Below are 24,422 nucleotides of genomic sequence, written 5' to 3'. Positions count from 1 at the left end.
AAAAGTTTGCTTTCAGAAACGCGAGTCTTTGTTTTAAGTGGAAGAAATCTGCTATAACTTCACAGGCCAGATTCAAGCTGTACCACCGATATAACTGCAAAAGCCGGTGGATTTCTCTTGGCTAACACAGCTGCAATTAGAAAGCAACATATATATATATTCGAAAACATTTAAAAGCATTCCTTTAAAGTATATTTCTGTAAATGCCCCAAGGAAAAAGATTTTAGCCCCAGTTCTAACATTCTCTTCAAAATCAAGCAGCTACAATGACTCAGTCTCAAGAAATGCATCCAAAACTACATATATTACTTTTTAATAAAATTAACTCGTTCATTTTTTAAATTGTTTAACAAATTACTTCTCCACCAATTTGTAAGTGGAATAGTACCACAAGTCTTTCACTGCAAAGCTGTTTCTTCTTTTTCCATACATGAGAAGAACATGAAGAGGTTTAAAAAAAGACACAGTCATCCAAGAAACATAAAAAACTGGTGAGATCTCTTACCCTTCATTAGGTATATAAATGAATCCTACGTTTTTAAAGTAAAATAAAATCTGCAGCCCCTTAGCAAACTTCAGCAATTAGGAAGCCTATTGAGCCAAAGAGGTCTAAAACAAGCATCTAATGGTAAAATCGCTAAATAAACCTCACGTAATAGAGAGTCATGTGACGACCGTATCAAAGTATCTCTTGAAATGTCATTTACACAAACCCTTTGTGTATAAACAACTCCATTTGTGTGTTACCACTCTGCAGGTTTTAAAAACACAAATACAGAGGGATTTTTTTTCAAAAAAGGTAAAGTTATGTGTGGCCTGCCCTGCGTTATTCTGCTTGCAACATCAGGCTAATTTCAAGATTTTTAAATATCTTTTTCCTAACACAAGCCTACACTGTGTTATACGTGACAGCATCAGAGTTAAGATGAAAAAGAGGACATTTAGGAGAAGTGACTGGAAAGTTTAGCTGCTTGAAAGGGGAAAAGAAGCAATGACACGTGTCACTTAAACATGCTCCGAACACAAAACTGACCAGGAACTAGGCAGTGAAGTAAGTATGGAAGTTAAAGTACTCTAAAAAATTGCAAGAATGCTGTAGACCTAACGCTCAATAATTTTGCTGAAGGAGCTGAATCTTACATGCGTTTTGCCCTGTCCTCTTTTACAACAACTGCTACAAAACGCTATTTACAGAAAGGGAAAAAAACGCGAAACCCTAAATGCAAACATAAACGCTGCCATTTTTTCCACCCCGGAGCGCCCGTTTTCAGAGCCGTGACGGTGGGTGTCACACGCCTCACTCACGCCACCCGCATCCGTGGATGCCACCGGTCTGCGCGCCCCTGACCTGGAGGCGATGCCCTCTTTGCCGGCGCTGCCCAGGCCCCCCGGCCGCCGCCGTGCCCTCCGGGAGCCGCCGGCGAGGCAGGGGGATGCCCGCGGGCTGCCCCGGCGGCGATCCGTCAGTTCTCAGGCAGAAAGCGCTGAGTGCAGGGCCCCGCTCTACCCCCGTTACCCTCCAGCAGGGTTAGGCCTGGCCTTTTGTGAGCCGCCTAGCTAGAGCCCAGGCCTAGAGGTGGCCTCTTTCGGAAGGAGGCCTTCTAAGGCGCGAGTTCTGCGCGCCGCAGCCCTCGTTAGAAGTCCTTCCACGGCCCCTAACACCGCCGCGGTGTCGAGCACCTAAACACTTTCCAGGGAAAGAGGGCGGCAGCCCGCCAGCTGCCCCGCCAACCTGCCGGCACCTCCGCGCAGGGTGCCGACCCGCCCGCCGAACGCCAGCCCGGGCACGCCGCCCTGCGCCCCCCGGCCAGCGGGGCCGCCGAGCCGAGCCGAGCCGGGCCGGGCCGGGCCGAGCCGGGCCGGGCCGGGGGTGCCACCGTGAGCGCGGCCGCACGGTTACCTCCCACGGGCTTGGTGACGGCGCCGTTGGGCCTCCCGCGGGTGCCCATGGGGCTGCCGTTCTGCTCCAGCCTGGCCACCTTCCCGGGGGGGGGCCCTTTGACATCGGGGCTGCCGCTGCCTCTGTCGGGGCTGTCCCGCAGGCAGGGGCTCTCACTCCTCCGCTCCATGCTCGGAGACGCGGCTCCCGCTGGCAGGTCGCAGTAGAAGGAGCACGGACCTAGGGCGAGAGAAACAAGGGGCGCTTCAACGGCCGCCGGCGCCGCGCCGCCGCCCGCCACCGGGCCCCGCTCGCCCGCCCGCTCGGGTCCCCGCAGCGCGTCCCCCGGGCGGCTCAGCCCGGCGAAGCCCAGCGAGCGCCGGCCGGGCGCGATGCGGCCCCGCTAAAAGCGAGCGGTTCAGCCCCAGCCCGACCCGCTCGCCTTACCCGCCCGGCCCCAACCTGCCGCCGGCGGGGGCTGGCATCGCTGCGTCCCGGTCCCCATCGCGCCGGGCGGGCAGGCCGACAGGGAGCCCGACCGCCCGCCGCAGCCAGGTGCTACGCCCCGGGTCCGGCCTCAGCCCCGGCCCGCCCCCGGGGGCCGCGGGAAAGCGGCTGCCAGCCCGGGCGGCCCCGCTGGCACGGCCCCCCCGCGCCGGCCAGCTGTGCAGCCGCGGAGCAGCCGGCTGCCGGCGAGGAAGCCTCTAGCGAGCGGCTCCCGGGAGCTGCCGCCGTACTTACTGCTTATAGCCTGTCTGTAAGTTGGCTGAGTTGGGCTCTGTCCATGGATCAGAAGTAGAGAATCCAGGGTGGAAAGTTTTCTTGTTTCCTCCTCTCACGCCGCTTTCTTCCCTTCGACTCCTTCCCCCCACCCCTAGCCCCCTCCTTGCCCTCCTCCGGGGGTGCCGAGGCGGCGGGGCCGGGGCGGCTGCCCGCGCTGCGCGGGGCGGCAGGGACCGGAGCCCCCCTTCCCGGAGGGTCCCGGGCGGCGAGCGGAGCGGAGCGGGGAGGTCGGGGCGAGGGGGCGGGGAGCCGCGGGGCCGCCGGCTGCGGCGCGGGGGAGAGGGGAGAGGGAGCCGACTTCTCACACCTTCAGCAGAGAAAATCAATACCGGGGGGAGACGGGGGGGGAGGAGAAGAGGAGGGAGCGCCGCTCTCCCGGGCTCGGCGGCGGCGGCGGCGGGTGCCTGGCGGCGCGGGGAAGCGGCGGCGGCCCCCGGTGTGTCACTTTCAATTGCTCCCTCCTCTGCCAGCGACAGCAGCGGCAGGAGGGACTCGCCACAGAGAGCGGAGAAACGGTTATTAGTTGCGTTGAGTCATCGAGGCAGAGTGAGTCCTTTTTGGGGTTGTCCTTGGTTTCGGGTTTGGTGTGTGTGTGCGCGCCTGTGTGTGTGTCTGCCTGTCTGTCTGCGCGGCGTTCCCGTCCCAGGGCTGTGCATCCCAAACATCGCCACCCCTCCTCGCCTCCGACACCCCTCCCCCTCCCCGCCCCCCCCGCAAAAATCAAGTCTCGGTGCTATCTCGGGATCGGGCGCGCAGCAGCCCACCTCCTCCCGGCCCCGGCCGGCCCCGCTGCGCGCAGGGCTGGGAGGCAGAGACCCACCTGGCAGGAAATTAAACACCGATAAATAAATAATACATCGCGTACACGAAGAGCGGGCGCCGTGCCCCACGGAGGGAGGGACAGGAGAGAGGAGGGTGGGCTGGGTGGGAAAGGGGGAGCGCGGCAGGACGAGGCGGTGGTGACAGGAGGGACCCAGGGCAGAAGGGCGCAAGGACGGGGGCAGTCGGGCTGGGGGAGGGCCGAGGGGGAAGGAGAGGAGGAGCCGGGGGAAGGCGGCGGGTGGGGGGGGGGAGTGTGTGGATAGAGGGAAAGCCGGAGTTGGGGCGACCGGACCGACCGGGGAGGAGCAAAGCTGTCACCGGCATCCAGTCCAGGCACCCGGGTCGGTCCGACGCAGACGGTGCGGTCCCGCCCTGGGGAGCCGAGGGTCGGCCGGAGCCCCCCGCAACCTCCCCTCGCCGGGGCGAGGCGGCAGTAACTTTTCGCGGCGCGGCGGGGGCTGCCGCCCCGAGGGCCGGTCGCGCTTCCTCCGGGGGTCCGGGAGGAGGCGAGCGGGCCCGGCCCAGCCCCAGGTAGGGCCCCGCCACCCTCTCCCCTCCGCTCCCGGCTCCAAGCAGTTGCCGGGCTGGCCCTGAATAATTGATGACGGGGGCCGGGAGGAGGTGAGAAGCGGGCGGGGAAGCGCTGCTGCTGCCGCCGCTGCTAAATTATTTAATAGCGGAGCTCCGGGTAGGGTGTGACAGCGCCGGCTAAGTGCGGCCAGCGGGGAGGGGAAAGCTCCAGCGGGGAAGTCGCAGCGGGGCGGGATCGGGCTCCTCGCCGGTCCCGGGGAGGCCGGCGATCGCCCGGCAGACAGCAGCCTCTCCCTCGGGTGCAAGGTGCACCCGGGGCCGGCGGCGGGGCGCGTGCTTCCCCCCCGGCGGGGCCATGCCCGGCGGCGCGCCCCGAGGGCTCGCAGCGCCCCCTGCCCGGACCGGGGGGTGCAGGGGAATGAACCGGCGGCCCCGGCGCCGCCGAGCCCTCCCCGCCTGCCCGGCGGCGGCGGAAAGAGCCCTCCGTTAAGGTGGACCGAGGAAATCCCCTCCGGCACGGAGAGGGGGGGCGGGCGGCGGACGGGCGTTGGGGGAGGGGGGACGGGGGGCACCCCTCCGGTGCCCGCCGCCGTCCCCCTCCCCCGCCGCCCGTCCGCCGCTAGCTCCCCGTAGGGTGCCGCCCTCCCCGCCGTGCCCCCTTAAGAGCTCTGCCTTTTACGGTGGCGCCGGAGGGTCAAAAAAAAATGGGGGTCTATCTGGGGGGAGGAGAGACACCCCCCAATCCCCGGGGGCACGGCGGGACCAGGTCGCAGCGGGAGCATCACCGCCACCGGGCACCCCTGACGGCAGGTTTCCGTCCGTCCACCCCGTAAACGCCCGGGGAGAGGGTATGGTGGGGTGAGTAGCAGCGGTAGCCCCGAGCCCGCACTCAGCCGTCCCGGTGCGACGGGCCCCGCCGGTGCTGCCCCGGGATTTGGAAGAGGAGAAGGGTAGGTCCATGTTCCCCCCCACCGCGGGACCTCGGCCGCCGCCGGCCCCGCTGCCCCCCCACCCCCACTCCCTTCCCTCCGAGGGGCAGCGATGGGCTCCGGGCCGCCCTTGGAAGCGGTGCCGGGAGAAGCAGCGGATCCCCGAGCAGGGTAAGAGCAATAATCGCTTCGCTCCGCATCCCACCCCCCGGCCCGGCACCGAAAAGCAGCGCCGAGCGCGGCTTCCCCCGCCTCGGCCGAAGGACTCGCGTCTCTCCCCTCCTTGGAAGGGGCAGAAGGACCCGCCGCCAAAGTCTGGACGCGGTGGCAGCCTCGCCCCGGGACAGCAAGCCGAGAACGGGGGTGGGAGCCGGGTCCCATCGCCGGCTGAAGTTTGGGGGAGCCAGAAAAGTTGCGGGGTGCCAGCGGAAGGCCGGGGGCGCGGGGGCTGCCGCCCGGGCCGGCGCTCCGGGAGCTGCCCCACCGAGCGCCGGTGCCGGCAGCGCGCCGGCTGCGGAGGAGCAGCGGCTGCCGCCGGCCAGGTCTCCTGCCGTCCCTTTCAGAAAGGAGCCTCAAAGTTTGGAGAACTCCCGATTTTCTTTTTAAATAACCCCATCTAACTTTTCTCCCTTTTTCTTCACACACACACACACACCCAGTCTGATAAAGCTCGGCAGCAGCTCCTACGTGCAAGTTGACATTTTCCACCAGCTATCGAATAATTGAATGTTGTGGGTTTTTTTTCTTACCTTTGATGTCGAACTACGAATTCCCGCAGATCAATGGCCAGAAAGTTAGAAGAATTGGTGATTTAGGACTTCAGTACTTCTGGAAAAAAAAAATGCCAATGGTTTAGCCAGGATCTTCCCTGTCTGATTCGTTACTATTATTATATCTGATGATGTGGATGGATGGAGAGATTCAATCCAAGCCCATTAATGAGCTATTTTATAAACACCACCGTCTGAAGACCTTCATTTACATTTTGTCAGTGATCCTTTCCTTAACAGCGGAGACGTGTGGCGACAGCGCGATTACAGGACTTTAGTAAAGCTCCTATAAGAGTACGACTGCCTTGTTAATCGATTAATATTTTATTAAGTGTAAATATTTCATAAAGTTTTTAGGAAAACTATCGATTCTAAATTATTAAACTAGTCAGAAGGGCATTTGAATAATGCATACAATCAAATACATTTAAATATATATGTAGCGATTGCTTTACTTGCAATGAATCCCCTGCACCTTTCTCTCGCGTTTGGGTTTTTCCCCACGGGCAGCCAGTTTCTCATTAGCGCGTTCACTGGAATACCAGGATCGCCAAATACGTGCTTGGTCCTGTATTTATAAACTGAACGGTCACAGAAAATACTTTTTTAATTTTGAAATCGGGAGCGATAAAAAATGGAAAATTTCGACGCGGAAGCAAAGGGCTTGTTAGTGAAACTGAGGGGAAACCGAACCGAATGCCCGTGAATTTTGCTGGTTGGTAATTTCTGTTTTGTAAACATCACTTAATTTAGACAGATTTTATGATACACGACGCTTATTTTTCTTTTACATATTTTTCCCAATAAAAAACTTTTCTTTCTGTTTGAGATTACAAATGTTTTTTTTTTTTCCGCAAGTGCATTATTTTCACATGTTGTCCTTACTTCCACTGGAAAAAAAGGGCAATTATTTCCTATCGCTTTCCCCCATCCGTCCTCGATCGCCCTATTAAAAGAATCGGATTTATTACTAATAATAATATTAATAATAAAAACAATAACCACGTCTTTTTCTAAGACGAACGAGAATTTTGTACTCTTGCACTCCTGTGAGAGCAGGAGCGGGTGGGCTCGGGCTCCCCAGCGCTGCCCGTTACTGAAGTTTACGGACGCCTCGTGGTTGATTGCCAAAAAATTTTTGAACAAAACAAACGAAGAAAAACACCTCCTTGGAAAGGTTTGGTTTTCATTAACTACCGCTTTTAAAGCCAAAACGCGCGGCAGCCATCGCAGCTCCGTGCCTGCGCAGGCTTCAGAGGCGGAGGGCTGCAGCTGGGGATGCCCCGGGCTCCCGCGCCTCCGCCGCCCGCGATGCCGGGGCCGGGGCCGGGGCCACCCTCACCCCCCGCAGCTGCGCCCGAGAGCCGGCCGCCGGGCCCGACAGAATCCGCCGGGCTCCCGTGTGCTCCTCCCGCCTCCTCCTCTCCCCCGTTCCGCTCAGTGCCTCCCAGAGGCCACGGCGCCCGCGGGAGGGCCGCCTCACCACGGGACCCGGCCGGGCTGGGCCCCCCGCGGCACGCCGGAGCGCTGCGGCCCGGGCCGACGCGGGGGTCCCGGCCGCCGCCGCCGCACACCTGGGTCCGGGGGGCGTCGGCCTGCCGCCCGCGGGCACCACCTCGAAGCGCGGAGTCCCGGGGCTACCGCGACGGTGCAGTGGCCGGCGGGAAGGGAGCGGAGTGGCCCAGCGTCCCCCCCGGGGTGCCGGTGAAGGCGGGCTTGGGAAGGGCAGGACGGCTCCCGCAGGCGAGGGCTCCGGGCTTCCTTCCCAGCGGCCGCCATCGCGGCGGGTCCCGAGTCCGCGACCGCTCCTCGGGGCCGGGACCGGACCACCCTCCCGACCCGTCCCGGCGTCTTCCCCTTCGCACAGCGCCATCACGTGGGCACCGGCGCCGGCACAGCCCGAGGCGGCCACGGCTCCCTCCCGGCCGCGGCGCTCCGGTGCGGCCGGGCAGAACGAGCAGCACCTGCCGGGGGCCTGCGGGGCCCTTCCTGCGCGGCGCGGGCTGCGCCGGCCCCACCGCCCTCCGCTGCGCCCTGGCCCCGGCAGCGCCGCTCCGCCCCGCCGCCCTGCCACATGCCGTCGGGGCTCCGGCACGGGCAGCGACGCACTCCCGGCCCGCGGCCCGGGCAAGGGCAGAGAGGCCGGCACGGGAAAACCAGCGGCGGGCAGGGCCTGGGGACTGATCTCCTGCCCGGATGCGCTTTTTTTCGCGCTCCCCGCGCAGCCGGGGAGCCTGCCTTGCCCCAGCGCCTCTGCCCGGCCGCCCCTCCATGAAGCTCTCGCCGTCGGGGACGAGCCGTCTAACCCCGCCGCCGTAGGGGCCGCTCCGCACTACCGCGGTCCCTCGCTCGGCGCCAGGTTTAGGAGGTGAAGCTCAAACGAAAGGAAAGCGTCCCTGATCCCAGCGGCGGGACGAGCCCGCCCCGCCCGCAGCACGTCGAGGGGAGCGCTCGGGCTCCAGCTGACAGTGCCATCGCCGTTTCCCAGCCGCACGCCGGTGCTTTCCCGCCGCCAGCCCAATCCCAAGGGGACGGCTGCCCGGACAGGGAGCGCGGTGGCCGCCGGGGCGCCTGGCGAGTCCCCCGGCTCTGCCGCCCAGCGTGTTTCGGCCCCGCGGGAGCCAGCAGAGGCAGCTCTGCCCGCTCGGGCACTGCCGGCCGCCTCCAGCCCCCTGGGGGCCACGCCGCTCCTTCTCACTGTGGCAGGGGAAAAGGGAAAACAAACAAACAAACCCAACCAGAACCAAAATCTTCGTAATGGCGACCGAGCTCCGACTAAACGGCTTCCGGACGGCAGTATCTCTGCGGTCCCTACCCTCGCCTTCACGCTTCCCCTCCCTGGTTTCATTTATAAGTCTTTTGCCGCTAACGTTAGTTACATGGAGAAGCTGCGGAGTGTAGAGAGGAAACCCCAGCAGCCAGCCATATGCAGGGAAGGGAAGGACTCGGCCGGAGCTGTTATGAGACCGTATGTCGGTGCCCAGGAGGCAGCGCAGCCCCGGCCGAAGCGGGAGCTGGGAGCGGGGCTCGCCGGGCCGGCCCGGGCCGGCTGAGGGCGGAGGGGACCTCGGGGCGCCCGGTGCGGGGCCAAGCCGGCGGCCGCCGGGCTCCTGCCGGTCTCCCGGCCGCCCTCCGGCTCCCCGCTGCCATCTCCAGCGTCCCCTTGTTCCTCACACTCGCCTCCCGCTCCTGGCTGCCCCCCTGGCCGCGGGTTTGCGTTTGCCCGCAATCACACGCTGGAGTGCGAGAGATTTCCTCCGTGAGATTTTACGCTCATCCACACGCCTCACCTTAGCAGACCCGCGGGACTCTTCGGTTTTGTATGGCTTCTCTAAAATTAATCTGTTTAGATTTGTAAACTGTCAGGAGCAGAGAGCACAGACCGAACCGCCTGTGCCCTGCGGCTCTTCTCCTTCAAATTAGCAGCTCGTAGCTGGAAATGAAGGAAGAGTTTCGCCACCTTCGTTGCGATTAAGGAAAATTCCCTCGATCCGAGAGAGAGGTGACTAACAAGTACTTAGGCGAGCCCCGCCACCCGAGCGGCAGCCCGCGGCCGTTCCGGCGCCGCTGGCCCGGGCCGGGCGGCGCCCCCCGCTCCCACCCGCGGCGGCCGCCCCGAGCGGCGCTGCGTGGGGAAACGCGCCTCCCGCCTGACGCGCGCTGCCCGAGTTGCGGCATGAACGAATGCGGGAGGGGGCTGAGGCGGTCAGCCGCCCGCCCCAGCCCTGGGGCTGGCCCGGCGCCTGCCTTTTCACCCCAAAGGTGTTTGCGGGGTGCGGGGTGCCGGGGGAGGGAGGCTCGGCGCCGAGCCCGCTCTTCCGTCCGACCGCGCTCTCCCTCGGCGTGGGGGCGAGAGACGGCGGAGCTCAGCAGGACATGCCGAGCGTGCAGGGTTGAGGACTCGTAGCCCGAAGCACGAATCGTTTTAATTGCAACGATTTACGTAAATTAGCAAGATAGCAGCCCTTCTCCCCCTCCCGGCTTTGACCTGGAAGCACAGCATCACCCGCCCACGTTGGACACCACAGCCTCCCAAACTCTCTCCAAGTTCCTGCGGCCGCCGGGGGCCAGACCCGGCAGAGTGGGGAGGATGGAGCCGCTGCCGGGCGCCGTTCCCGGGAGCAGCGCTCGTTCCCCAGGACTTATTAGCGACTGACTTCTGCGCAGAGCAGGGTGCCATTTTCCTCCTAAATCCGAACTTTGCCTTCCAACGGACAGCCCGATCTTCGCACGCCAACTGCCCGTGTAAATTAAGCCAACGGCAGATGCGTGCGGCAACAAGGCAGCGGCTCCCGCCAGCGCCTTCCACGCGAAATAGTGCTCAGGGAGCTGAGCCGTGCCGGGACCGCGGGGCCCCCGCCGCCGGCCCCCCTCTCCCGCCCCCGCTCCGCTGCAGCCAGGGGCAGGTCAGCCTGCGAGAGAGCTGAGCTGGGCTGCCCGGGGAATTGCTGGCGGGACCACGCTGGGGAGTTGTAGTTCTCTGTGCAAATAACTGAAGTCTGCGGATCTGCTCAGAGAAAAGGGGCAGGCAGTGCAGGGGATTTCGAGTGAAGATAAACAACAGAGGTTTTATTGAACTGTAAAGGCTGAAAATGCCGTTGAACAGATCGAGGAAACGCACGCTAACACACACGAGCAGCCAACGTCCCCCCAGCCCAGCTCCAGCAAATGGCAGGCAGCTCAGAGCCTCCCCGGCCACGCCACGAACGGGGCTTGTCCCTGTCCCAGGAGAAATCATCGCAGCCGGAAGGCTGCCGGCGGCTGACCGGGTAACGCGCAGCCTTTTTAGGCTTTCGCAAGGTTACCAACAGGGCTCAGCAGGGCGCTCTGCAGAGGGGACACACATGGGGCACCGGGGCAGAAAAAGGCCACGTCCTGTCGCTTTTCCTCCTGCAAACAATCCTGTCGTCTTTTCCCGTGGCCTCAAAACTTTGCCCGCGTGTAGGCGCAAACACAAAATGCTGTCGGGGCCAGGGTTGGTGCTTGGCCCACAAAGGGATCCCCCCGGGTCTAGGGCTGCCCGCCCACTCCCAGCGGGTTCAAGGGTGGCCAAAGGTAGCCCGCCGCCCGGGGCAGCCCCGGTAGCCCTGCGGAGGCGGCACCCTCCGACCTGGACGTGGCTTCCCGGCGCGACGGAACGAGGCAAATGCCTCCCCGGCAGCTGCCGGGGCAGCGAGGGTCTGAGTGCAGTGCCCGGAGCCTGCCTGCCTGCCTTCTGCACCCGGAGCCGGCCTGCCTCTGTTTCCACAGCCTCCGACGGTGCCGTCCCCGTGTCCCGCCCGTCCCCAGGCGGCGGGCAGGGCGCGGAGTGGGCCGGCAGCATGTGCCCGGCCGCCTGCGGGGGCTGCCGCCTCCCAGCCCCGCGGCGTGGGCGCAGTCGCCGTGGCCAGGTGCAGGGGTGCCCCACGGCGCCGCGCACCGCTGTCACGCAGCGAGCGCGGTTCTGCCTACAGCCTCGTCTTCTAGTAGCCCCGGCGCTTCCCCCGGCCCGCGGCGCCGGCAGCCCCGGGCTAACCCCGCTCCCCTCTGCGAGAGGTCGCCGACCTGACAGATTTCAGGTTTGTAAAGAGACGGGTTAGCGGTATCCGCCGTTTGAAATCCCATTACGAAACCAGACCAGACGCAGCGCTCGTCTGCTCCCCGTCACGGAATCACTCCAACTAAATCAGCATCTAACAAGTGAGTTTGTCCCCAGCAGGGACGGCGGCTCTGGCTTACTCCGCTCCGTGAACGGCTGCGTTTCTGCCCCGGCAAGTGCCTTTCGGCCACGCCGCCCCGGCGGCGTGACACGGTTATTCCCTCCCGGCCAGCGTTTCGCACCTCCCAAACGTCGGCCGAACGGGCGCCGGGGCTCAGCCCACGCCGCTGCCCCTCGCGGGGGTCCCACGCCGCCGCAGCCTCCCACCCTCCGAAAGACGAAACGCTCCGAGATCTCTGCGTTTTGTCAGCGCGCCGGAGTATTTGACAGTCACAATTACCTGTAAATATTCTGACCGTTTTGTATACGAGACACTTTTTTAGCCTTAAGCCTGGCAAGCCTCACCCGAGAGGAGCTGTAACAGCACCGCAGCTCCAGCGCGGCAGGCGGCCGACGCTCGGCTCCCGGAGCGGGGTGGCAATCCTCCCCGGTACCGCGGAGCCCGGGAGCGGGAGAGGCAGCCATCCCTTCCCTCTCCCCGCACCCTGAGATGCCCCAACTAAACGCTTGATTAAACACGCTAGCAGTAAGGCGAGAATTCAAATTAGTGAGAGATAAAGAGGTGCCCACTATCAAATCATCCTTTCGGATAGAACAAACCCGTTCACGCACGGGCGAATAAGGTGCCAGATTTTCTAACGTATTTACAACCGCACTTCAAGAGAAAAAAATAAAAAAAGAGATCTGAGCTGGTCACTACTAAATAAACTCCGAGATTTCATAATCGGTCTTCCCGGTTTTTACTTCGACCTCTCCCTTCCCTACCCATCACACCATGAAAATTAGCAGCGTGGAATTACCTGTCCGCTTCTTTGTGCCTCCTTCAAGTAAAGAAGGTAAAAGTCATTTCACCTATTAGCTGGTATAAGTAATAAAGAGGTGGTAACTTGGAGCTACCACATTTTGAAGATTGTGTCACATGCTTTAGCATAAATAAGGGTGTTATAGCCCTAGCGATTACTGGATCGATTCATCTGTGCAACAACTTGTGGCGCCTTCGGTTCTTAGCAGGTATTTGTTCTGTCCCTGGGAACAGCTCTGTACATCCAGCCTCGCTAAGACGCACATAAACAGCAGCCCCTCGGTTTCTGGCGCGTCTCTGTGCGCGTTTACTCGGGGGAAAGGCGGCTTGTCAGCTCCTCTGGTATTTTGAACCAGACCCGACGGGATTTCTCGGGCTGCCTTCATGTCCCCCCCTCCCCCGGCGAGGACAAGGCGGAGGGGCAGCGGCCCCCCTGCGTGCTCTCACTCAGAGGGTCGTGGCGTGCGGCTTCGCTCTACCCTCGCACAACAGGGAGGAATTTGCCCAACTTTCGCAAAGTTTCACACCCCTGGGCTTTTTCTAAATAGCTTGTAAGAGAGGGGCTGCTCAGGAGCGCGGCCACCCTGCCGGCCAGCGCCGGAGGCTTTTCACAGAATTGCCTCGAACCGACTGAGGGGCCGCGAAAGGAGCGCAAGCCTCGGAGGGGTGAGCCATGGCAGCCCGCGCCCCGGGGCTCCAGCCTCCAGCCCTCCGCTTGCTCCACTCCCGGGCCCCGAGGCAGCTCCGGCACCCGCCTGGGCCAACCCGAACCGATCCGGCTCCTCGCCAGCCTGGCAGCGAGACGTGCAGCGGTGCCTCCCGGGGCGGACAGCGTTGCTCGCACTGGTGGGAGACCACAGCCCTGCCAGCAGGCTGCACCGAGTAGGAAGGGGACACGGAGCTTCGTCAGGCTCCGGACTGACGGGGAAGCCCCCCACGCAGCGGGAGCCGGGCTCCGGCTGCCGTGGGATGCGGAGAGAACGGACCTGCCTCTGCCACCCCGGGAGCAGCGTCCGCACTTCGGGACCTCCAGCCCCGGAGACTCTCTGCCCCCGGGGTGCAGCAGGACGGCCCGCGGGCGCCGGGCAAGGGCAGGGAGCAGGTGCTGCGGCCGGGGCGCCCCGAGGCCGGCACGGCGGGAGGAGACCGGCCTGGAGGGGATCACCGTCCCCCCGGTGCCGGCAGCGACCCTCCGCCCCGCTCGCCCTTCCAGCCTCTCCCTAGCCTTTCGCAGATCAGGACGACCGATCTGAAGCACCATCAGGCCGGCGTCCCGACCCTGCCAAGTGCCCCCTTCCCACTCCTGTGGCATGCCCTCTCTCCGGTGGATGCTTCCCGGCCTCCCCGCTTCGCGTTCGCCAAACGCTGCCACCGTTATCACAGCGTGTCAACTCTCCCGGCAAAGGCCAGTCCTTGCAACTGGTCGGAAGGGTGCAAGCAGCATTGCTAACCCGTCCTTACATTTGCCCTCAGCCTCCTCCCCCCACTCGGGGTCCCTCTGGCAGGTTATGGTAGCCTCTGCACGCCTACAAGTGGAGGCGGTTGTCCTAGGTTTTCACCACCGGGTGCCTCCTCCGATCTGCAGCTGGAGGAGGGGATGGAGGGTGCAGGGGGACTGCACGGCCCGTCTATCTTCAAGAAAGATGGAGGCACGGATGCCTCGACCACACAGCCCGCCCGGGCCCACCGTTTCTCGCCCCTGTTGCCGTTCGTGCTCCCCCTCCCCACGCCGGAGCCTGTCGGGCGCTGACTGTGCCGTGGCAGGGAGCCTGTCGGCAGCTTGGCGCCCACCCGGGAGCTGGCACCGGGCGGCCATGCCCTCCACCCTCACTGCCCCTCGCCTGGCCACGGGGAGCCTCAAGGGGTCAGCTGCGGGGCGCGGAGCTCCGACCCGGTGCCCGGGCGGGGAGGCGGCCCCGGGCTGCGGCGGGGCTCCGCACCGGCGGCGAGGGGCAGCGAGGGGGTCCCTCCCGCTCGCAGGCTTCCCGAGGCCGGGAACCGAGCGCCCTGGGAGCCGCTCCCGGCACAGCTGCCTCTGGGGTGACCACAGACAAACAAATATTTGCAGACTCGTCGCAAGCCCACGAACAAAACCAGACCTCCGGCTGTTCCCGCCCGCTGGGCTCCCCGGCCTCAGACCCCCGGTACCGCCGGGTGCTGACGAGGAAGAGAACCAAATAAATTACTTTGTCCATTTCCAGCTTGATTATATAGTCCCTGCTTTTACAGGCCTGCCTGGCAGCCTGCACACACGTATTTACACCGCTTTCGAAAGCTTCCACAGTAAAACCCCAACGAACGAACTCAGAGTGTGCGCCCGCTCCCACAAAACAAACAGGGTAGCCCAGCGCCAGGCCCCCGCACCTCCCCTCCGCCACCCAACAGCCCGTGGTTTTATTACGGCCTTGGATGTCTTTCAGCTTGGAAAAAGAAAGAGGAGAGGAAGTCTGAGGTCTATTTATATTCATATATTTTCAATTAAGACAATTAAGTAACCCGCACAATGTAGCAGCCCCTCCCTCTTAACAGTTTCCTCATTTCTGCCAAGACAGTTTACTCACTGCGGCTAAAACAAGCTTCCTGATCCCTTCACAAAAATTAGAAACAACAGCTAATAAAGAAGCAAAATAGGAGGTAGGCTTCATGGGAAACCAGGCATGGAAAGTAACTGTGCAACTGCCAGGCTGGATTTCTCTTTCATACGTTCATGACTGATGGATAATGTACAACTCATTTCCCCCAGTTCTTAACGATTAGGTCTAGGCTGCCGCTGGCCATCTGAGCAGAAGCGTATAGAGGGAGAAGGCCCCCAACCAGCACCCGAGTGACTCTTCTCTTGGAGATGGCACTGAGGGCCACTGGTAGCTCACAAGTCAGCCCCCAGTTCTGTACAGTCAAGGATTTCCCAAGCAAGTGAGTAGAGGCTCTGAGGAGATCTGGGCTGTGTGCCCTCCCAGAGGCCTCCTTGCAACAGGAATTCTGCCTATTTTTGAATCTCCAAGCATAAAAAGGGTAGACTATACATTGGCATAGATTTGTTTTAAAACCTTTTGGTGATTCACGTTGCAACCAAGAAAAACCATGCTAGTGCCCACAAATTAACACATTTTCTTTTGAGAGAATTGCTACCGATGCCAGCAAATAGCACCAGTGACTTCCCCCCCCCCTCCATTTTCCTAGAACTCAAATCATATACAGTCATGATACATTCACAACCCCCTCTAAAACCTTGTAGCTGATGATTGAAAGAAACCATGGTTTAAAAGTTAACAGGGAGACCTGAGGAACTGTGACAGGTGAGAGAGATCAGTAAGTTCCTGTCAATAATGAGTAATTGGGAGATGGGTAGAGGAGGGTAAACGTCTCAGTGCTTCCCTGGCATTACCTTCCTCAAGAAAAGCTGCAAGACAAATCATCTTATTAGACAACAGAGAATCAACTGAGAAGGAAAGCAGATATAAACACACCACCTGCAAACAAACTCCTGTACGTGGCTCATAGTCAGCTGGCAGACACAAAGCCACGAGAAACCACACAATCACTATTCCTGGTGTTCATGAACTTCAGTGTTCAAGATGCAAAATGGAGGAGGTGATTATAACAGATAATCAGGGGATACCTGAGATACACTAGATTTAACTGTATTCAGGACCCTATCTCAATGCTACAGACTTATGTCCTCCATAATTTAATTCCCAACACAATTTTAATTGCAAAAAGTATTTTTTTTCCTTTTCCTGCCTTATGCAACAGCTAATAAAGACAACATTAGGCAGCATGCTCCCTTTCCTTTCAGTAGTTCCTGTTCAGCACGAGTTGCAGTGACCAGAGTGAATAATTTGTCTTTGGGTCAAGGTCATGATCCCATGTCAGCCTGAACACAGCGCTGCCTTTGAAGCCAATGGGAGTCTCACGCAGCGACGGCTAAGGGATCACGCCGCTAGTTTGTACTGCGATCTGGAATGTTTTAGAGTGAGAAATCATTATAAGGTCTGAAGTTATTGTCCTGATACAGCCTTTTTGTAAATGGTAAAAAAATTATTAGTACCATGGCATACTGTTCTCTCTATATTCTCATGAGATCTCTGCTCTAGAAATAGTGCCAGCACTTCCTAAAAGTTCTTGGGTAATAACTGCTTTTATGCTGTTTTCTATTGTGCTTGCTATTGCTCATAGAAGAGAGGAGTTCTTGGAAGATGCATTTGGTTTTCCTTACTGCTTTGTAAAAGGTTTTGTATTTTTTTTTAATATATAAACAATTAAAAATAGCTTGTCCTCTAAAAAGATGTCTTTTCAAAGCACTAGAATGAATACAAGCAGGGGAAACAGCCTTTGAAAGAAAAATTACTTTGGACAAGTTTTGAATTTCAAACATAGTCTTTGTTTATATTTGACTGACAAAATGCCTCTCAAATATTCTTTGAAAGGTGATTACATTAGGCAGGGGCTATTTTAGCAATTTCACATCTCATAGCACTATTGTATACAGGGATCTGTCCACCCACTTCCCTCACTACAGTCACAGCTCCTTGAGCCTTTATTCAGCTATCTTTCATCACTTCTAAAGTCATGCAAGCTTTTTCTTTTCCTGCAAATTACAGTCAACCTTTTCTGCACCACCAAGTCTTTTCTAGGACTTCTGGTGGGCTGCAGATTCACTTTTGGCCTGTTGGTGGTGATGTGTTTGGAGGTTTGCTGCAAAACTTTGCTTAGAGCTGGGCTGAAAATGTTATCCTGGTTTAACAAATACCAATTAACAAAAACCAATTCCCATTTCAAATCACAACAGTAGGTTGAAATTTTGAAAATTTCACACTTTTAAGGGGAAAAAACTTCACTTGCGCTGCATGTCCTTTCTGAATTACATATCCTTCCCGCACCATTCCAGTTTTCCTGTCATTTATGAAAAGAGCACAAAATCCCTCCCGCAAAGGCACTGCACAACCACAACGAAGCAGCACATTTATTTATTCCTAGCATCAGCTCAGGTGGTGAACGCTTCAATACCCATTTGAGTTCTGGAGTGCCAGGAAAACTCCCACTGTTTTTAGTTTCTGCATAGTCTCAACACCACCATATTCTGATACTCCTGCTGCATTTGTGCATCTCCACTGCAATAGAAACTACATGTGTTGACACATTTCAAAGGTTTTAAATATTCTTTAAATATTTTTAATATACCTTTATTAAGGCAAATTCTGTACCAGCTTGGGATCAATCAATACTAGTAAATACCTCACAGTTTTAGGAATGTTCCTGGGCCCCAGAACATAACGGCCTGTGCCACCAGAGATTAAGACTGATTCTTAGAACGGTTTTTGCCTAAGCCAACTAGCACTATCTGAAACAGCCCTTGGGCATATCTCAGGAGTTAGCCCAAGCCAGACTTCAACACCAAAAAGCAATTCACATGAGGCCACCTTGTTTTGATGGGCAAGACAGCAGAACAGTATCAATGGAGACTGTTGTGGGCAAGCTACCCTCAGTGATAGAACCATTCTGATACACCAGTACAGATATTGTTTCTGTTAGTCCTGCATAATGGAGTAGCATGAGCCAAACATCAGCTCAGGCTTTTGGACTCCAGGCTCCTGCACAGTGTGCTGTAAAAATAAATGCACAGTACAGTGCAATGCATATAAACCAGCAGAAGATGAACAAAAAGCGGCCAATGTTGCTGTGATGTGCTTCTGTACAGTTGTACCAGAGGAGATGAAATCAGAATTTTGTTGTGTTGCGCTAACAGAATTTAATTCTCTGTGTCATTACAACATCTGTCCTTTCTCAGCTACAGCAGGGTGGCAATCTATGGCATAACATTTTAGTGAAAACATATCTACCACCAACATACCTACTTCTAGTAGTTTTGTGAACTATTAGAAGTACTAGTCTACTCTCTACTTTGGGTAGAGCCCCAAAACTTCTCTTTTCCATCAAGCAGACAAGAAAAAGGCCTCGTTGGTCTTCAGTCCTCAGTCGATGCTCTCACCATTCAGATAATCATTGGCAACTACGTAATCAGATCTTTTTAATAAACTGATCCATTCTAAAATTAGCTCAGATTTTTGATCTATTGTTTCTACTGGATACCATTCTAAAATTCTCATTCTTTTAAGGGTAAACTCCTAGTCCAACTCAAATCAGTGACAAAACTTCCATTTGTCTTCAACAGCATCAGGATTTCATCCTAAGTATTAAGGCACAGCCTCTCTGGTAGTAATCAGCACAGTTCCATTAAAATAAAGTGAAGATAATGCTTAGGATTTGGGCTTACAAGCTTCACACTCATTTTGCCAGTGAATATAGAGAACCTTCTCATGAAACTAGCTCAGTTATAATGTTGTGAGCTGAACTTAATTTAAAAAAAGATATTACAAGGCAAAACCCCATAACTATTAGAACTGTTCAGTGAAGTATTTGGACTTGGAAACACACTCAATATCTGCTTTTGAACCTGTAGCCTTTAGACAGACCAGAGAGAAGGCATGCTTCTGTTTGTGCCTTAGGCTTCATGTTTTCAGCTGTAACAGCAAGTCAGTGCTTATATAGAGAACAGAAAAGTAGAGAAACCTTTAGCAGAAAGAGAAACTGCACTGAGTCTGCCAATACAGCAAAGCACAGCAGATCAGAGGCAGAAAGTTATACATGACTTGTAGCATCTGAGCAGTGATGCAGTTTCCTGATTGTACTTCCAGTGGCCAAAAGCAAAGGCTGACATAACAGAAGAGATTAGTGTGCCTTCTTGGGGCCTGACTGCAAATGCTGGAGGAACTTTGTTAAGGGTCCTCATCACATTCAATGACCCTAGATTAGTAACTGGCAGTCTAACTCACTCCCCATTCTGTTTTATGGTCCATTGGAAAGTTTCCAGAATTTGGTGGAAGAGGAGGGCATTGGAAATAGGAGGTGCTAACAGATGACTCTCAGATACTTAGAAGCACACAGATTCTCAGTAAAGAAAGAAGATTGGCTAAGAACTAGGAATAGTAAATAAGATATTTTTCCTTCCAATGTTGTAAAAGCAGATTAAATGCATTCTGCACATGCAAGTCTGGACCTATTCCTCTACTCTCCAGCACAAGCCACTGAAGATTGCAAGCCTATAGCAGCTGAAATCTGGCCTTAAGATATCAAGAATGACTCAGGTTCTGTAGTGTTATGAAGGGTTATATCTGCCCCACACAACAAGAGCCAGAGTGGTCTGAGAACAGTTTTGCTGGATGTGGGTTAAGGCTTAGTAGGGCTGAATCTACATAACAAATAACAGAACTTATCCTCTGGGATGTAGTATTGCTATTTGACAACTTCCACATGAGCACTTATTTATTCTTATTAATGTCTGGTAAGTCTCATTAGCTTCTGTTTTAAAGAGATGGTCTAACGGTTAGCACACAGCCTGGCTACTCAGTGGCTTGGGCTAGAGACTTTGTTTTGCTCCAGTTCTCTGTCTGTAGAGATCTCTTGGGTGGGGTTTTCAGAAGCACATTGACACAGGAGAACAAGTCTGCCAGACTCATCCTCTTAAGTCACAAAAGCACAACTGAGAACTTCAAGTCACCTCTCATTTTCTACGTCTGTAAAAGGAAACAAAACCGGCACATTTAGTTATCTTGGAGAGATCCACAAGGATCTTTTTTGCTGACAATTGTAAAGTCTTAACACTAAACTTGCCCAGGCAGCTCCTGCCCTTTCCCCAAATAAGGAGGGGCCAAGTGCCTGCAGAACAGTCACATATCTGTTCCACCTGAAGGCAGGCTTGAGAAAGACCACAAGGATCCTGCCCTGCTGCTCCCCAGCTTCTCACCCTCTGCATGCACTTAGCCTCATTTTGAGAGAGGGGGAAGCAAGGCGAGGATCTGAATGACGGCCCAACTATGCAGCCACTCACTGGCTGGTTCCCCAGTCATTCCCAATTCACCGTGCTGTGCATTCTTCCAGACCAAGCTACTTCCCAACCTGCAAAATAATTTCCAAAGTACAAAGCAGAACCCAGACTTCCAGGTTTTCATTTGATTTTGAAAAATGTGCAAGCTTGTCATATTTAGAATAATTTTGAACTGTCTGTTAGGACACAAATATTTGGATTACACATTTCACCAGTCTCTTAATAGTAACGTCTAGAAATTCCCTAGGAAAAATAGTACCTGCTTATTATCTCTTCTTTCACACATTTAAAATATTTAAAAATTCATTTTGCTCATCACCTGGTCTGAATCAATAATCAACTCACCATGGGAAAGAAGCTTCAGAAACAGGGCTGAATCTTACACATATCAGTGGCAAGAGTCCCATTTCTACAGTTGCATCAGGAGTAGGTTTCTGTGCTGTTACACAAGGAACTAATCTAAAATGTGCTAATCCTTTGCCATTCAATCATTCTGAGGACCAGTTTACTGAAGGTTTATCCACAATAAATACAGTCTTCAGTATTACGCTTTCTAAACTGACAGTTGTTGCTAAAGAGAATGTTCAAACATTGAATAAGCCTTCAGATTATTTCCTTCTCATCTATTCAGTTTCTTAAGTCTGGGATTTGTATGGCCCAATACAAATTAAAAAAAAAAAAAAAAAGCCTTGTTGATAAAGTCAACTAGAATTTGGAATAAGTAACACTTAAAAAACAGTTTTGCCCAATCTTTCACTCTTCTGTTGTTTGGGTTACTGCATCAGTCCTCCTTAACTTGCGCTAAGTCATGTCTGTCTCATAGAAAAACTACTTGTGCTGTGACTAAATCAAAGGAATTAATGAGCTGTCAGTATCATCATATCAACAAAATAACGCAGCCCCTTCTCCACAGGCAAAATCAGCAGCAAATATCGACACAGAAAGGTTTTAAGCAAACTTTGCCAGGCAGGCACATTTACTGCTGTGTTCCTACCTTCCTTCCTTCAGGTCATAAACTCCAAAACCATCAAATAAATATTATCAGTGCAACAAAAATGAAAAATCAGATAATCCTGACTAGATACAAGGAACCAGCCACAAAAGAAAAAAAATTAAGGGAGGGTGGCTTTACACACTGTGAAGAAACTCCAACTTGTTTACCAGGATCTACAGCAAGATGAATAATGTTCAGCTTTGAATAAACTCAGAGAGCCTGGAAGAACATAGGACCCAAGCCTGGGATCCACCAAGACTTCCAAAGAGTGATTCTTTGATGGACATCTAGAGTTTCATTCCCCTGGGATATTCAGTAGGGTAATAAACCAAGCCACTCAGCTACTGTTCAGACAGAGCTGCCTCACTGAGGTACCTGCCTTGAAGACATAATCAGCTTTCATTTTTGTGCCACTGGGCAAGCTACAAGTCTTGGATAAACTCATCAGCATTTGCTAGTTTCCAGCTGATGTTCACCTTTACTTTAGATGGACGCTGCTGGTTTTGGTAAGTTATTCTCTTGCAGATCCTGCTGCCTTAGGGTTTAGAGACATTCAGTTTAAACAGGTGGCCATAATTAATTATTCACAATGATTTTTAGGAATTTGGATTTTTTTCTACTGACAGTGCATTAGTAATAAGCATTGTACAAAAATAAGGCAATTGCATGCTGTTTGGGGTATTTGTGATTAAAAAAACATGCTCCAGCTCATTGTAATGTTTCTGTAGGCTGGCATTCTTTGTGAGAAATTTATTTCTTGTAACTGCTTTGGTTTTATGCTAGTTGCATATTTTAAGAACAACATCCGTTAAAGCAGTTTCATGTGAAAAATGGAAATCTACTTACCTCAAGAAAGTGAAACAGTAAGTGCATTTAATTTCTAATTCAGATGAACTGCATTTCTAATCTCATCTCCTTTTCATTCTCAGTGGCTCCTTAGAAAATATTTGGTTGCTAGTGGAAAAAGTTCAGAATGGTCAGCCAAGAAGATTATTAAAAAACAGTTAGGGACAGTCAGCAGATGAGGATACTACAAAGTACTGTTCTGACAAGCAACATTATGAAGAAGTTGGAAGAGTACCAGGAGCTAAAATGCACATAGAGAACCCATTGTTCAGTATGTATAATATACTATATTCTTGAATTTGCAAAGAAGTAGGCTGAGTCTAGCATTCAGTTGAAGAATTTCTTGAATAGAGAAGATTGTGAGCTGCAGTGTGAGGGTTAGCAGCCACCAGGTTTCCATATAGCTCCTGCTGTAGGTAGAGACAATGGGGAAGGTAAAGAGATCTTTATGCTACCTGCTTCTTCCACATTTCCCAACAGATGAGGTATTTGGGGACAAATATGATTCTAGACACAACCATCTCTTCACAATGTTTTCCAGACAATGCTTTTCATTCTGATGTCATGGTGTTTTTTTAGTTAAAATATAATCAAGTGGTTTAAAAATGAGGCCAAGAGCTCCAAATGAAACAAACAAACAAAAGAAAACACCAAACAAACCAAAAAGCCAACCCAAAAATATTTACCCTTTGATTTCAATATATACATATTTGGAATACATTAGGTTAATCTGCTCCAAAATTCTATTCTATTTCTTTGACCACCAGAAAAATCTTTTAGTGTGACCTGAAGTGCTTCTTTTCCTGGGTGGATTGGTTATTTCCTGATTCACAAAATCTATTACTTTCAAGAAGCAGCATGTGCTAGCCAGGGCCGAGCTTAGAGTCCGTGGTCCCAGAGGCAGGGAGTATAAGGGAAAGCCCCAGATGAGGGTGATCAGGGCTATTAAGGCCTCAGTGCACTCAGGGCCCTGAAAATTATTCATGTAGCTCTAAATTGTGGAAATAAAGAGTAAAATAAAAAATGAGGTTTTGGTGTTCTGGAAGCAATGTGTGCTTCCCCACTTACCCAGTGCCTTAGGTCAGGTGAGATGAGGAGCACTTGTGCGTATGCATATTTTGCTAGGGTGGAAAGGCATCATATGATCTACCTTCAGCCCCAGTATTAATAATTCTAATCAGAAGGATCTTCTCTGGTAGTGTGAGCACTGGAGCTTCATCCTAATAGGTAACAGTTATAAATGCTATGGAGACTGAGCCAGACTTCGGTGAGTGGTGTGTGATGCCCACTACAATATTGAAAATCTGAGAAGAAATCCTGTGTCACTAAACTCATGCAGGATTTGCCACTACTTTCCATAAAGCCAAGATCTTGCCTCAGGCAAAAGCAAAACTGCAGAAGTTACAATATATGCTTTTCCACTCCAGCTCCCAGGAAAAAGACCTGAATAGCAGATGTATTATTATTTATTGATAGGCAAATTTGCGCAAACCTTATAATCTCAAGTGATAGCTGAGTGCTTTCTTAGTTGATAAACCATATTTGTGGAGCCTTTTCAAAGAAGGCTCAAACTACTTTTTTTTTTCCCCTGAGTAAAATGTGTTGTCAAAGTATGAACAGTGAGAACTGTTCTCTTCAGATATACTGGACACACACAAGCTTCAGTTGGCAAAACCTGGTCACTGTTACAAAACAAACTTTACCTGAACTTGTACGAGTTTATTTTTTTCACTCCAAAAGAGGTGTTTATTTCTCTTTTTAAATGGAAAGATAAAAAACTATTTCTGAAAAATTGTCTAAAAGAGCATATTAGGAATATTTTCTGTCAGAGGAGACAGAGTTATATAACATAAGGACCATGGGTTAGTTAAAAAAAAAAAAAATCAACAGAAACTTCCTAATTTCCTTCTGACACTGCCTGTAAATAATAATTCTACCTTTTATTGTTCCTTTCTGAAAGATGGAAAATCAGCTTGCACATTTTGTTGGCTAGCACATGACAACAGTTTTACCAAGATGAGGCTTTTGTCCTCGCTGAGCCCTGGCCAGCCTGGGACGTGTCTGTGTCATGCAATGTGGTCAGGACAGTCTTGTCCTGTTGCCCCTGCCCGCATTTGGACTAATTTGCATTCATCCTAGAACAGCTGGTCGATTTTTAATTGTAATGCTGCCTCTTGCTGCCTTTGAAAGACCATGATGAACCCTGACAGTTGGATCTTGAGCACTTAGATTTTGAGGAAAACGAAAGCTAGGTCTTGCAAATGCTCTGAGAAAAAAAAATATTCCTCTGTTGCAAACAGAAACTGGGGGAACTGAGTCAACTATCAATTTTAAGGAGTAGATGAATGTCTTCATCTCATGGCTGTACACCTCCTTCAGTTCATAGATGTAAATGCCATTGACAGCAATGTCCTCTGGAGTACCAGTACAGCAGAATTAGAAGGTCACTGAAACAGATGACTTTTCCATTCCTTTTTCACTTT

At 53.9% G+C, this 24,422-nt stretch overlaps 1 protein-coding gene across 4 annotated transcripts in view; it reads right to left on the bottom strand.

Moving 5' to 3' along the window:
* SATB2 (SATB homeobox 2) overlaps positions 1–5,951 on the bottom strand; it is a 137,963-nt gene extending 132,012 nt beyond the window's left edge. The window contains exons 1-2 of one of the 4 annotated variants that reach the window (XM_064451938.1): positions 5,694–5,951; positions 1,901–2,119 (exon numbers count right to left, since the gene is read on the bottom strand). In XM_064451938.1, coding sequence (XP_064308008.1) covers positions 1,901–2,069 — 169 coding nt within the window. In that variant the 5' untranslated portion in view covers positions 2,070–2,119; positions 5,694–5,951. Of the gene's footprint in view, positions 1–1,900; positions 2,120–2,326; positions 2,515–2,620; positions 3,363–5,693 lie in introns of those variants that run through there. The other 3 variants (XM_064451937.1, XM_064451936.1, XM_064451935.1) reach the window with 3 other exon arrangements.
* Between the last annotated feature and the right edge of the window lie 18,471 nt (positions 5,952–24,422).

Source organism: Phalacrocorax carbo, chromosome 5 (genome assembly GCF_963921805.1).
Source record: "Phalacrocorax carbo chromosome 5, bPhaCar2.1, whole genome shotgun sequence".
Lineage (NCBI taxonomy): Eukaryota > Metazoa > Chordata > Aves > Suliformes > Phalacrocoracidae > Phalacrocorax > Phalacrocorax carbo.
The sequence above is the reverse complement of the archived record's forward strand: the minus strand, read 5'-3'. Positions and strand labels throughout refer to the sequence as shown.